At 33.2% G+C, this 14,270-nt stretch overlaps 2 protein-coding genes across 4 annotated transcripts in view; both read left to right on the forward strand.

The window, feature by feature from the left end:
* Window positions 1-1,069: 1,069 nt before the first annotated feature.
* On the forward strand, window positions 1,070-5,624 carry LOC117909025 (pyridoxal phosphate homeostasis protein-like). 2 transcript variants are annotated; one of them, XM_034822926.1, is made up of 7 exons: window positions 1,070-1,329; window positions 1,419-1,485; window positions 2,744-2,790; window positions 3,107-3,194; window positions 4,156-4,334; window positions 4,660-4,758; window positions 5,415-5,624. In XM_034822926.1, the coding sequence occupies exons 1-7, from the start codon at window positions 1,108-1,110 to the stop codon at window positions 5,493-5,495; spliced, it is 783 nt and encodes a 260-aa protein (XP_034678817.1). In that variant the 5' UTR covers window positions 1,070-1,107; the 3' UTR covers window positions 5,496-5,624. The 2 variants fall into 2 exon arrangements, with proteins under 2 accessions (XP_034678817.1, XP_034678818.1); XM_034822927.1 differs by having other exon boundaries at window positions 1,071-1,329; window positions 4,201-4,334.
* A 1,608-nt stretch (window positions 5,625-7,232) lies between these two features.
* LOC117909024 (1,4-alpha-glucan-branching enzyme 3, chloroplastic/amyloplastic) overlaps window positions 7,233-14,270 on the forward strand; it is a 39,024-nt gene continuing 31,986 nt past the window's right edge. Inside the window, exons 1-7 of one of the 2 annotated variants that reach the window (XM_034822925.1) lie at window positions 7,233-7,564; window positions 8,527-8,598; window positions 8,852-8,916; window positions 9,431-10,108; window positions 11,020-11,192; window positions 11,284-11,361; window positions 11,959-12,034. In XM_034822925.1, the coding sequence (XP_034678816.1) occupies window positions 7,293-7,564; window positions 8,527-8,598; window positions 8,852-8,916; window positions 9,431-10,108; window positions 11,020-11,192; window positions 11,284-11,361; window positions 11,959-12,034 (1,414 nt within the window). In that variant the 5' untranslated portion in view covers window positions 7,233-7,292. Of the gene's footprint in view, window positions 7,565-8,526; window positions 8,599-8,851; window positions 8,917-9,430; window positions 10,109-11,019; window positions 11,193-11,283; window positions 11,374-11,958; window positions 12,035-14,270 lie in introns of both variants that reach the window. The other variant, XM_034822924.1, reaches the window with a different exon arrangement.

Raw genomic sequence — 14,270 nt, forward strand, 5'->3', positions numbered from 1 at the left:
ATCTTATGAGTCAAATCTCAAGGAATTCTTAGGGTGTGTTTGTTTCCTTTTTATTTTTCCCCCTGTTTTTTTGGTCCTTATCCAATGAAATTGTAGTGTTGGTATTGCAGCAAGACATCCAAATAAAAGGGCTCTGTGATTTAATATTATTTTTAAAGGGAAAAAAATGTTGATGAAAGGAGAAGGGAGGAAATAATTACAAAAATTATGTTAAAGTTTCATGCATGAAATTCAAATTGACCTGAATTTTAAAATTTAAATTTCAAAATTGTTCAAGAAGAAAGCAAGTGACAGAGGAGCAACCCACACCGCTGACCAGTGACCACACATTGTCAAGTTGTATGATATTTGACAATCTACCCCCAAAGTCCATGAAATTGCTAAACCACTACATGTTTTGCTGTGAATTCCCCGATTTACTGCTAAAAAGGGAAATTTCCATTTGAACTCAGTTAACATGGATTTAAACTCAATCTAGTTTTTAAAAGTAATTTTTTTTTTAAAAAAAATTTATAATATTTTCAAATAAAAGCTTATTTAAAATTTTGAAATATTTTTAATTTATTATTTTAAAATTTTAAAAAATAATTTATATATATATATATATATATATTATTTTATTTCAATGATTATCTATATTTATATAATTAATTTTTAGAACAGTCTAAAAAACAAATCATAAATGAGTTATGATATCTCATATCGGATAAGAAAAAAAGTTTTTAATATTATATATAAATATGATTTTTCTTAATTATATAAAGGTGTTTTAAAATCGTAAGCAGATAATATTTATATTATCATATGCAAGTGATTCAACTAGGTGTTTTAAAACCGTAAGATCGATACAAAGTAGATAATATCTATATTACCTTATACAAGTGGTCGGACCCTCTTGTGGGTTTTTATTTGAACTCCACAATTTGTGGGACACAATGATAACAAATACAGGAAAATTCTTGTTTAACCTTTCAAAATCTATGAAAATTAACAAAATCCCCGTATATTCTTCTATATTTGCCCTTTCATCCCTGAAATACCATTAAAATTCCCAAAACCAGAGGAAATTAAAAAATAAAAAAGAAACAGTTATTTGAGGACTCTGGCATGGCTGCTCCGGCTATGGAAGGCCTCGCCGTCACAGCTCTCCGGTCCGCTATGCTCCGTGTCCGTCAAGCGGCAGAGAGGTCCGGTCGCCGGTCCGATCAGGTCCGCGTTGTGGCTGTCTCAAAAACCAAACCAGTCTCTCTCATCCGGCAAGTCTACGACGCCGGTCACCGTTGTTTTGGCGAAAACTACGTTCAAGAGATAAACGAAAAAGCACCACAGGTCTCTCTATAGGTTTGCACTTGCGTATGTATGTATATGTATTTGTACGTATACGTGTGTATTCATGTGGGTTGCTGTGGTGTGTACAGCTTCCAGAGGACATTGAATGGCATTTTATTGGGCATTTGCAGAGCAATAAAGTGAAACCGCTTCTGGGTATGTTCCAAAATTGGTTGTTTTCGTCTGATTTATCTGGTTAAGAATGTTTTAGAGTTGTGGGGTTCAAGTTCCTGAATTTATCTTGATTTTTTTATCAAAGAAATGGACCATGAATTTATTGGGTACTTGTTCGTATTATTATAAAATACCCTGAATGTTGTGAAATATGTTGATTCCAGTGTGAATTGCTATGAATCTATGCCCAGCGAATAACTGCGATTCCCCAATATTGGATGGAACTCCGGTTGTGTAATGTTTAGTGTGTTATTTTTCGCAATGCTGGATCCAAGTCCGGAGAAAGGAGGAAGGTTATGGCATAATGATTGGTGGAAGCTAGTGTAAAACCTTTGGTAGGCATCTCATGAATATGATATCAGGAAAAAAAAAAAAAAAAAGGGCTGCAAGAATAACTTTCTCAATTTCTAATCAATCTTGGAAGAAATACAAGAAGGCTTTATATCAGGAGCATGGTGATGGTTTGTAACCTGTAACCAACTTTAACAAACTCCCAACTCGAATATTAGCTTATTACAACAAGAAAACCCAATCAGTTTAATATATGAATTTCTGAGAACTTGTAGAATGTTAGAGTGGTGAAAAAGGAATTTTTATAGTACCCCCAAGAAGGCAAGGTTAAAGGCTTTGCCAAGTTAAGCTTTTATTGTGCAATGGCAAAGCATCCGCTGATCTTCTTACATAAGTTTCTTTTTTTGCTTTTAGAATCCTTCCTGAGTTTACTTTTTGATTCAGGATTAAATCCTAAGGATGGAATTGTTTGTGATATAAGATTAGGGGAAGAAGTTCCTAGTACTGTATATGTTGTGGACTTTTGCTAACCGGGTAAATGCATTTTAAAGGTATGAGGGTTCATTAGGCTCAGACCGGCCAATATCTATACGGGAGAAGTGGGTGTTATAAAATAATTCTTGAAAATCGGAACTTGTTACTATGCTTGGAGTGGCAATGTCCTTCGCATTTCTCAATTTTTCGTGTTTCAACTACAATTTAAAATTTTATTGGTGTAAAACCAATATTATTGAAAATATTGACTCCCTACTTGTTGGTTCACTTTGGTGGATTTGATATTTCCAATGACACTTTAGAATGTTTCTAGCAAATGATTTAGATGTCTGTGCATGTGCATATTTTGGATATGTCATGAGACAATTTTTCTGGCTTGTTCCAAGTCTTTTCATTGTTTTTGCTCATGGGGGAGGATTATGCTGGATGTTAAATCTTTAGTTCATACTTGCAGCTGCAGTCCCCAATCTTGCCATGGTTGAAGGTGTAGATAATGAGAAGGTAATCACTTATATCATTACCTACAATGATTTTAGAAAGTTCTTTACTTCCATTTTATTCTGGAAAGGGAATATATCACCACAGGACGTCATGTACGACCTGACCTGTGGTAGGTAAAATTTGCTGGCTTGTCTCTGGGCCATGGATGCTTAACTAATATAAGCATAATATCCATGCAGTGGATTCATTCATATACCTGCAGAAGGTCCAGATAACAAGTTTAGTGGCCTTAGTGAAAACCGATTGATCTTGTAACAGTTCTTTAGGCTGGTTGCTTATGATGGTAATGCTTTAAATTGTTCCACGTGATTAACAGATTGCAAATCAACTTGATCGTGTGGTTTCAGGCATCAGAAGGAAGCCTTTGAAGGTTTTGGTTCAAGTGAATACTAGTGGAGAAGTATGTGAGTAAAATCAAAACCAATACTCCATTGGCTATGTTTGGTTCCTGGAAAGTATCAAGAAAATAAAAATTTGTTAATGAAAAATGATTTTCTCATGCTTAATTTATCATGAAAAATATGAAAAGAAAATCAAATATAATTAAAATTAGTTAAAAACTTATACGCTTTTAATTATTTATTCTTTATATAGAACAGGAAAAATAAGTGAAATGAGCTTGAAGAAGTATATAAAAATAATTTATTTTTCATTTTCTTTCATTTTTTCTTTCCCTCTACTTCATCTTTATTTTCTTTCCTTAGCATTTTCCCTCAAATTTTCCAAGAACCAAACAAAATGATAATAACACCGGATGATGGGCTTTGCCTGAAACATCAGATATTATGTTTCTTTAACTTTCTGTCTCTCTCCCACCTACATCATAAAATTATTATTTTCATCATCCTTAACTTGTAAGTGGGTTTGGTTTATTCTCGAGAATCACAGGTCAACTAATTGTAACATATTGCTCTTCCATTACTGAGTTTCCTTGCTTCCAGAAAGTAAATGATGTATTTTTGAGATGTTGTGATGTACATGCTCATTTACAGATTTATAACTTTCAGTAAGTTACCACCTTGGGCAGCATGGCTAACATGATCGCATTAGACAACCTGTTCTATTTGGCTAGCAATATATATATATATATATATATATTTCATACTGTGAATTGGATCAGTGTTACGCTCAAATATTTTGTTTTTCTCTGTATTTGATGGTTCCAAGTATTCTACAATTCTACAAAAGTTATTTAGGTTTTTTGTAATTCTTCATGCCTATATCACCATTTCCTGATCATTCTCACCACAGAACTAATTTTTCCTTGGTAGTTGTCAGGCAGCCAAAATATCCAGGCTAATGTACTTGTGGTCAGCTGCAAAGTAGCATTGTTGTCCTAATGCTGATTAGCTCCTTTCTCTGCAGATTTGATTTTAATCAGTTCATTGATTAATGTGATGTTTATGGCAGCAAAATCTGGAGTTGAGCCATCAGGTTGTGTGGAGCTAGCTAAACATGTTAAGCTAGGCTGCCCCAATCTCGAGTTTTCTGGTTTAATGACAATAGGGATGCCAGACTATTCATCAACTCCAGAGAACTTCAGGGTGATAATCTTGCACTTATTTGGGCACCATGGGAAAATGAACTCATGTTATCTTGTTACTCAGCATTTGAAATGAGATGAATTTTGTTTCTCATATGATGGACATAAATCCATTTGCTTTTCTTGACACTGACATATGGGATTTCAATAACTAATATGATTTCCTTTTTCTTTAATTGTGAGTCTGTTGATGTTGGTGCTGCCTCCATCTAATATGACAAATTCCATTTTGTGGAAATCAAAATCAAATCATTTCATTTCCGTGATCTGTGTTTATTTGTTATTTATTTTTCTGAGGTATTATTTCATGTACTGTGATGCAACAGAGACTATTGAACTGTAGAATTGAGGTTTGTAAAGCTCTTGGAATGGCAGAGGAGCAGTGCGAGCTGTCAATGGGCATGTCTGGTGACTTTGAGCAAGCGGTAAGCAAGACCCTATTCTGGGTTCAAGCTTAATAGCTACATACTATAGCAATAAACTTCTTTGCTATGATCTAGTAGTTAAGACTCAAATAAAAACTCTATCGCACCTTGAACTATCATATTTCCTGGAATTTGGACTCCTTAAGAAATATACCCTGATTGAATTACATCATAGCTATTTGCCAACTGTCTTTGGTAGGGATGAAACCTTTGAACTTTTCATGAAACCATTTTGTAAACGCCTCTGTTTTGTTCAGAAATGCTTGGGAGTTGTTTCAGAAACGCCTGTGAAGTGCATTGGACATTTTTGTGGGCTTCGGAATTTTTTACTGCAATAATCTCTTGAATTCAAATCAGAAATGTTTTCCCATACCTTCCTTCTAATGATCTGTAAACAACACCTCTTGCTTTTCTCCATAGTATCATCTTAAGACTTCCCAGCTGTTTTACCAAAGTTCCTTATTAGGTTTTCATTGAATTCCATTTCCCTGCTGCATGTTTCCCATATGTTTTCTGTCACATACATCTGTTTCTTCTATTGTTTCCCAACTACACTAACAACAAAAACACATTCTTTTTGGAGTTGTCTTGAATCATTTTTTAGATCTTCTTGAAGTTCCAGAGCATTAATGAATGTAAGTTTCTGATTTCTGTAGATTGAAATGGGCAGCACCAATGTGAGAATTGGATCAACCATATTTGGACCAAGGGAGTATCCTAAGAAAGAACAGAATTAGCAGCCTCCCAGTTTCACACTTATGTTCATGTAATCTTTAAACTCCAATGCTCCAGGCAAGAGTCCATTCTCTTGTGCAATAATATTTGATGTTGATATCATTCATTCATCTCATATTATTTCATCTGCACTCAAATATGTTTGGTTTTCGGGAAAATTTAAGAAAAAGAAAATAAAGAGGAAATGAATAAGAAAAGAAAAGGTGAAAGAAAATAAAACAAAAAATAAATTTATAATATGTAAAAGCCCTCTTTCTTCTGTGATATTATTTGATGTCAATATCATTCATTCATCTTATATTATTTCATCTGCACTCCAAGGCTATGATTGGTTTCGGAAAATATGAGAAAAAGGAAATAAAGAGGAAAAAGTATATAAAAAAAAAAAAAATAGAGAGAAAGTGAAGAAAGATAAAGCAAAAAATAGATTTATAATACTTCAAAAAAGTTGAGAAAATTTATTTTTATTTTTTTAGATTTTGTATTATCATGAAAAACATGAGAGAAAATTAAATACAATTAAAATTATTTATAAAATTGTACGTTTTTAAATTAAATTTCATATGAAAATTTTAAAATAAGTAAAACAAGTTTAAAGTAATATATAAAAATAATTTATTAATTTTAAATTTATTTTTTATTTTGTTCCGGTTTTTCTTTCTTTCTTCTACTTTCGAATTATGTGTGGTGCAAGAGTATTAAGAAAAGAAAAAAATATTAACAAATATAAGTTCAGGTTTTATTATGAAAAATATGAAAGAAAATTAAAATTTTATATATTTTAAAATTATTTAATTTTTATATAAAAAGTTAAAATAAATAAAATAAATTTGAAATATCATATAAAATAAATTGAATCTAAATAAATTTGTGTTGAATTTAAATTTTGGATAAATTTAGACTTATAGCCCTGACACATAAAATATATGCAACCTTTTTTACTTACCTTTGAATAAGCATAAATATTTTAAAATTTCCTGAAAGATCACACCATATGATTCTCCTTGAGAAATAAATTGATTAATTTGCAAATACTCTTTTAATGCCCTGATGAAATTAATGTATTTTAAAACTCAATAGTATTATTGTATTTTTTTTAATTATATAATTTTCTAATTATTTTATTGGCAATGGAAATTAAAGTTCATTAATCTCAAATAAATATATTAAAACTTTTAATTATACTTGATATTAAAGAGCATGTACTAAAAGATTACACCATTCTATTTCAATGAAAATATAGGGTGTTTTTAGATAATATTTTTTAGTTGTTTTTTTTATTATTTTTGTTTGTTTTCTCATAATTATTTTATAAAATAATTATACAAGTATGTAAGATAACTACAAATAAAATATTGGATATAGAAGTTATTTTTAAAATATATTTAAAAATATTAAAAATAGGTTAAAAATATTTCAAGTTTTTAAATAGAATTTTGCTTTATAAAATATTAAAGAATTTTAAAAACTATTTTTTAGAACTGTTTTTTAAAATGGTTACTAAAAAGAACGGAATATTTTTTTTAAAAAAAAAATCTATATGTAAATATTTGAAATAACAAAAGGCCATTTATGTTTAAAATGAATTATTTTTCGGTTATGTTCACCCTTAATTCTTTCCATTTTCGTAAGACAGAAGAAGAAAGTCAGAAACATGAAAAGAGAAACATACCGTTTTGACTCGGAATCGGATTAGAACACGGTGACAGCGAGTTGTGCGAGTTAACTCATAAACCTTGGCTTTAAAGTTCCAGAACCCGCCTCTTATCTTGGGGAGTAGTTCTCATTCTCTCTTCACGATGACTTCACTTTCTCTTCCAACTCAATTTTCTTGCCATCCAAACGCCTCTTCTCTTCCTTTTTCATCCCAAAACAGAGCTCGTAATAGGGTCCCCTTTCCGAAGAAAAAATGGAGAAATCGGTGGAGATGCTCAGCCGCTGAGCAACCACAGCAACACCGGACCAAGAAGAAGAAACCCCAAGCCGAGGCAGACAAAGGAATCGACCCTGTTGGATTTCTCACCAAACTCGGCATTTCGCATAAGCAACTTTCTCAGTTCCTAAGAGAAAGGTAATTCACTCGAATAAATAAAAAGGAAAATGCTCCGTTTGGTTGCTGAGGAGGTGTAGAGAAAGAAGGAAAATTGAAAATTTTTGTTCTTAAATAAAAAATATGGAGTTCAAATTTTGCTTTGGTTTATAAAAGGTTATTAAGAAAAATGCGGTGCATTCATTTGGATGACAAGAAAGTGCAAAGAAAAGAAAAGAAATGGAAATTTTGGATTAATGTATTTTTTTCATTATACGGGACCGGAGGTATTTAATCGAGGATAGAACTTCACCCCGTTTTAATAGAAGAAGCAGAAAAATGGAAAACTTGTCTGGTTGCTATAGTGCTGACTCAAGTAAAGGAATTGAATGCTGGTGTGCTTAAATTGAAAACATAGGGTTCGGAATTTTCATTTGCTTTCTAAAAGGTAGATAGAAAAAATATGGTGCGTTTGGTTGATGAGAAATTGAAGTAAAAGCAAAGGAAATGAAATTTAGAGTTGATTGATTTTTCTATTATATGGGATCTGTGGGAATTAACGGGTTAGTTCTATTGACATCATATTTGTGATAAATCCTTTTGCTCGGTTCCTTTAGCAGAGATAATTTCATCAACTTTCTGCCTGGTTGCTGTGAAAAATGAAGAAAGGAAATAGAGTTTTGAATCTTATATGTTGCGTTGTTTTAGTTTTTAAATGAGTGGAGGCTTCTATTTTCCCGTCCAAAACATAGAAGATTGAAAATTTTAACTTCTTTGTTTTTCCTTCCTTTTCTCAGCAGCCAGACACTGCAAATTGGAAAAAAAAAATAAAAATGAAAAGAATAGTTCTTGTTTGTTTACTTTGGAGTGTTTTTCTGACGCTTTTCTTTTTAATATACACTCTCTTTACCTATCAAAAAAGAAAGAAAAAAAAGTTCTTGTTCGTTGTCCATGGAAATTTATCATGCATTGATACTGTTTCCATGTGTTGTTTTCAAATGTAGACACAAAGCTCTGAAGGACCTCAAAGACGAAATTTTCAATCGCCATTTGAATCTCCAGGAGATGGCTTCTGGGTTAGTTCTATAGAACTTATTCTTTACTTATTATTATTATTTTTCAATTCTATTTTGTTTCTATCAATTTTCAGCTTCATAGTCAAGTTAAGTTTTGGCTTTACTATCAAATTCGAAATCCTCTGTTTTTTGGTTGAGTAGTTGGAATGGTGGGAGAATTGTCTTTAATAGGTTCATAAAATTGTTAATTTTGATTTATTTTTATTTTTATTTTGTGTTTTGATATATTTTTTTTTTATGTATCTTTGTCTAGATATGAGATATTGGGTATGCATCGCAATGTTCAACATAGGGTGGATTTTATGGAGTGGGCTCCAGGTTTGACTTAACAACCCGAATGTTGATCAGGACTTTGGTTTTGAATTTGTGAATATTAGCAAATCCTTTTTGGTTTGATTGTCCAGATTCTGAATTTCTAAATCTATGGCAAGTTTGGATAATTTTTTCAATTGTCAAGCTTCTAAAATTAATAGGCTGAATGTCATTAAATTTCATCAACATATTCCATAATTTGGCCAGATTTTTAAACTGAATAGTTAAAAATTAAAAGAGAACTGAATTTCCATTTTTTTTAAGCTGAATTTTATATGTCTGTTGTGTACAACTAAGCTTATTGTAATCCAATTTGGGCACTTCATTTGAATTCCAATTTGGCCAACAAGTTATGATCAGTCATTGATTTTTAGAACCACAAATAGTACTTGATGCAATAGAGTCAATACACATTATTGTAAGTTTCTTTAATGTCCTTTCAAAAACCAACTTCTATGTTGTCTTAAACTTTCTGTTTACCCTGCTACTCAAGTTTGAATGTTAAACAAGTTGAATGCAGGTGCTCGCTATTGTGCACTGGTTGGTGATTTTAATGGGTGGTCACCAACAGAAAATTGTGCTAGAGAGGGTCATTTTGGCCGGGATGATTATGGCTACTGGTTTATCATTCTTGAGGATAAATTGAGGGAGGGAGAAAAACCGGATGAACTCTATTTTCAGCAGTATAACTATGTGGATGACAATGATAAAGGTGATAGTGGTGTTACCATTGAAGAACTTTTTAAGAAAGCAAATGATGAGTATTGGGAGCCTGGCGAGGACCGGTTTATAAAATCACGTTATGAAGTTGCAGCAAAGTTATATGAGCAAATATTTGGCCCCAATGGACCCGAAACAGAAGAGGAACTGGAAGAAATACCAGACGCTGAAACAAGGTATAAGGCATGGAAAGAACAGCATAAAGATGATCCCCCCAGTAATTTACCTCCTTTTGATGTGATTGACAATGGAAAAGAATATGACATTTACAATGTTGTGGATGATCCTGTATGGCGGGAAAAATTTCGTGCTAAGAAGCCTCCTTTGGCTTACTGGCTAGAGTCACGTAAAGGTAGGAAGGCATGGTTGAAAAAGTATACTCCTGGAATTCCTCATGGAAGCAAATACAGGGTCTATTTTAACACTCCAGATGGGCCTTTGGAGCGAATTCCTGCATGGGCTACTTATGTGCTACCAGGTAACTGCTGGCCACCTGCTGGAAGTTTTTGGCTGCTCCAGCAATGATTATTATTTTTTTTCCAGAAAGACGTGCTCATATTTGCCCTTAATTTTATATTTGATTATTGAAATTAAGCAACATAGTTTTTGCTTATCTAATCATTTAGAATAAATGAGAAAGAGACATGGATGATCTAAATTAACTAAAAAACTGCACTCATGGGATTAAATATAAACTTATTTGTAGGTCAATTTGTTGTTTTAGTGTTTGCACTCAGCCTGTGACTATCATCAAGTAATATACTATCATTTTTGCCTTCCTTCACCTTGAAAATAATTGATGTTGCTTCTTGTTTCTACAAGCAATAAGTATCTCATTGTTAGTATTTTTATCATAAATCTAAAAGGGCTCTTGTGTTTAAGCATTCTCTTTTACTTCTCTCTCATTTTTAGGGTAATTATAATTTTTAATATTGGCTACATATGTTATTAATTGCTTTATCTGTACTCCAATGATCATATTTAGATATGGATGCGAAGCAAGCATTTGTAATCTATTGGGAACCACCTCCTGAATCTGCATGCAGATGGAAAACTAAAAAACTACATGCATAGAATAAAATATAAGCATGTTTGCAGGTCAATGTGTTCTTTTTGTGCTTGTGCTTAGCCTATGACTATCATTAAGTAATATATCTCCATTTTTGCCTCCCTTTGCCTTGAAAATAATTGATGTTGCTTCTTTTTCTGAAAGCAATAGGTATCTCCTTGTTTGTAATGTTATTGTAAATCTACAAGGGGTTTGTGCTTGAGCATTCAGAACCAAAGCATGCTCTTTCTCACTCAATTATGATTTTTGCATTTATTTTGGTAAATATTGGTTCCATGTGTTATTAATTGCTTCACCTGTACTGCAATGATTATATTCAGATGTAGATGGGAAGCAAGCTTTCGCAATTCATTGGGAACCACCACCTGAATCTGCACACAGATGGAAAAACATGCGTCCAAATGTGCCAAAGTCTTTGCGCATATATGAATGCCATGTTGGAATTAGTGGATCAGAGCAAAAGATATCCTCTTTCAATGAATTTACTGAGAATGTACCTTCTTGATTGCTTTATATATCTTTCTTCCTTTCTGTAATACCATCCACAATTTATTTTCTTTTGTGTTCTATTTTCCTCATTACAGGTCCTTCCTCATATAAAAGAAGCTGGATACAATGCAATCCAGTTGATTGGAGTTGTTGAGCACAAAGACTATTCCTCTGTAGGTTATAAAGTGGGTTCAATATTCTTCTCATTCTTTTATCTATCTTGTATTAAATATTTTGGTGAGATTTAATCTTGAAATTTCTGTGTAGCACACATGCGTATCACTTTGTGTTTTTCAAGTTAATATCCACAAATTTCTGTTGTGAAAAATCTAAAGAGCGGTGGATCAACAGAATTTGAAACCTCCCTTTTCATGCTTTCAATAGTTCACACAATTGGATTTCAGGCTTGTACAAATGATTTGACTTGAACCAAATGTGAAAGGAGAAAATGGAGATAAGGCATTGCTGCTGAACTTTTGATCTCTAGTGAACTTCTGGTTCATTTATCATTGCTGTAATTGAATTATTTTACACAAATAAATATTTAACTATTCTAGTACATCTAGTGGGAACATATGCATGTATCTGTTATTGCTATATATTTACATGTGCCTGTTATAATGTAGTCAGAGCTCGATTAGTTTTGCAATTTCCACATGTTTTCATTTCAATTCTCTGTCATTCTATGTTTGTTTATCATTTTAAGTTTTATAGATTCATTTCATTTGTTAATTTTATGAATGCAACTAAAAACACTGTTGGTGTTGCAGGTTACTAATTTGTATGCTACTAGCAGCCGATATGGCACGCCGGATGACTTCAAGCGCTTGGTTGATGAAGCACATGGTTAGTATTTTTCTTCTGATATAATTGATTTCATTAATTAACCGTAAGAATTCATTTGTTCTTTGCATGCAGCTAAATTTTTTCTCAGATGTATAACATATATGAAAGCTATATTTACTTCTAGAATATATTTTCTATTAAGTAAACTATTTCAGTTTGTTTCAAGAAAAGATGATGAAGCAAAACAATTTTTCATAAGTTGTTGATTAGTTTGTATAATTTGTGGATTTCCTATTGTATGAGATCCTGAGAGTAAATAAGAGGTTCCAGTAAATTCTTGACCAACCACTTTTATTATAATCTCGGAAAAATAATTCACAATTAGAGTTAGCACCATTGAAACTTAAGAAGAGACTTTGTTGAGATTTTTTATTATGCGCAACAAGGGCCAATTCATACCAGAAGCCAAAAAAAAAAAAGATATTATACAAGTTGGTAGTAATCCAGTTACAATGGGAGATCAGAGAAGAAAGCAGTTTGCTGTGAAAAAGAACACAATGACCTATGGATATTCCTTAGCTCATAATGGCAAAAGATGGATTCCTGTGGACAACCCCTACTGGTTGGGATATGGCTTAGAGTTGAGAATCAAGGAAGTTTTCAACTAAAAGACACTGTAAAACCCAGTTCACATGCTTCAGAAAAATTGAGTACTCATATTGAACATCAAAACTGTCTTTGAGTGGCATTTTTTGGCCGTGTGGTGACGGAAGCATGGGTGTCAGAAGCTGCTCCCAGACCTTTGCATCTTGACCATAACCCAGAACCCAGAGAAAAGAACACCATCTGCTGATGAGGCTCTCTTGTTCAAAGCAGAAGGTTTTGCAAGTAAGTCATCTTCTTCTCTTTTGACATGGGTTGGGACCTCTCATTTTTCTCCTATTTCCAAAGACGGGGCCCTTCACAGGTGATGGCCAATAGCTTGGTTCCATGGAGGGAGCAGGACAAGGGATTTTTAACAGAATGCAAGGGCAGTGGTTATGGTCCTTTGTGAATGATTTCCAGTGAGGGTTTGGTTGTGGACTTCCCGAAGCATCATTCCAGAGATGCCAAGAGTGCGGACCTAGGTGGCTTCAAGAAACGGCAGTCCCATCTGGGACAAGATTGGAGATGGGAGCCTCTTGGATCTGTCTTTTGGGATTGACTATGGCCAGTCATAAAAAGGAAATTGTGCCTCATTGGAGAAGATGGAAGGCGGAAAAGGTTGTAAGGTGGGAGCCTTGAGCAAAAAGATGACGTCTTCCGCTGCCTCTTATTTTGACTGGAAGTTGGAGTGCTTGGTTAATTACAGTCAATCAAGTGGAAAAGGGAGGAGTTGGAAGTGTGGTTGGGAAATAGTTTTTGAGTGTCCATGAAGTTTCAGATTTTTGGACTGCTGACATAGGTTAAGAGGTGAAGAATTTGGCTCTACTAAGATGTATAAAAGCTAGAAAAGAGGTGAGGAGCCAGGAGGGTGGGAAGAGGTGGAAGATTACATCCTCAAATTTTGAAAGGGAATTAAAGAAGTTGGAAGCTTGGAACTACTTAGGGCATTGGTTTTGTATCAGGTGGTAGTTTGTTGTTGCTTATTTCCTTTTACTTGGCATTTGGTGCTATTTGTATACTTTGTGTGTACTTTGTTTTGTCTTTTTTCAAGTGCTTTTAATTTAACTGCTTGATTTACCTATCAAAAAATATTGAACATCAAATGCCTAGGCTTAATCTATTCATAGAAGATGTTCTGTTGGTTGATGAGACCATGAAGGGGGTAAATGCAAAAGTAGAACTATCTTGGGATGCCTTAGGATCTAGAAATATTAATAAAATCAGGTCAATATATGATTTGCAGAATGGAATTTAGTGAGACCATAAACCAAAATAGAATGGTAATTCATATTGACGGCGAGCTAAATTAGAACAATATCATTTTAATTCCCTTTCTCAAAAATACTAGAAAGATTGAGTATGATGTTAGTCAAATAAGGGCTGGGTAGTTGCAATGCAGATGTGCTTTAGGATGTCATGGTGGTTAAAGCTGATTTTTTTCTCCTTAAAACATATGTAAACTCAAACATCATGTGCTACATATAGTGGTACCTATAAGCTTGTTCACAAGATGAGTATCAGACATGATGATGAGTGTAGTGACTCTGTTTGTATTATCCTTTGGACACTCTTTTATCTAAAGAATACTTTGGGGTCCACGCTACCATGAATTTTCATTGAGCATGGATCTCCTTGCTTCTTTACATCTTAG

This window comes from Vitis riparia, chromosome 19 (assembly GCF_004353265.1).
Source record: "Vitis riparia cultivar Riparia Gloire de Montpellier isolate 1030 chromosome 19, EGFV_Vit.rip_1.0, whole genome shotgun sequence".
Taxonomy (NCBI): domain Eukaryota; kingdom Viridiplantae; phylum Streptophyta; class Magnoliopsida; order Vitales; family Vitaceae; genus Vitis; species Vitis riparia.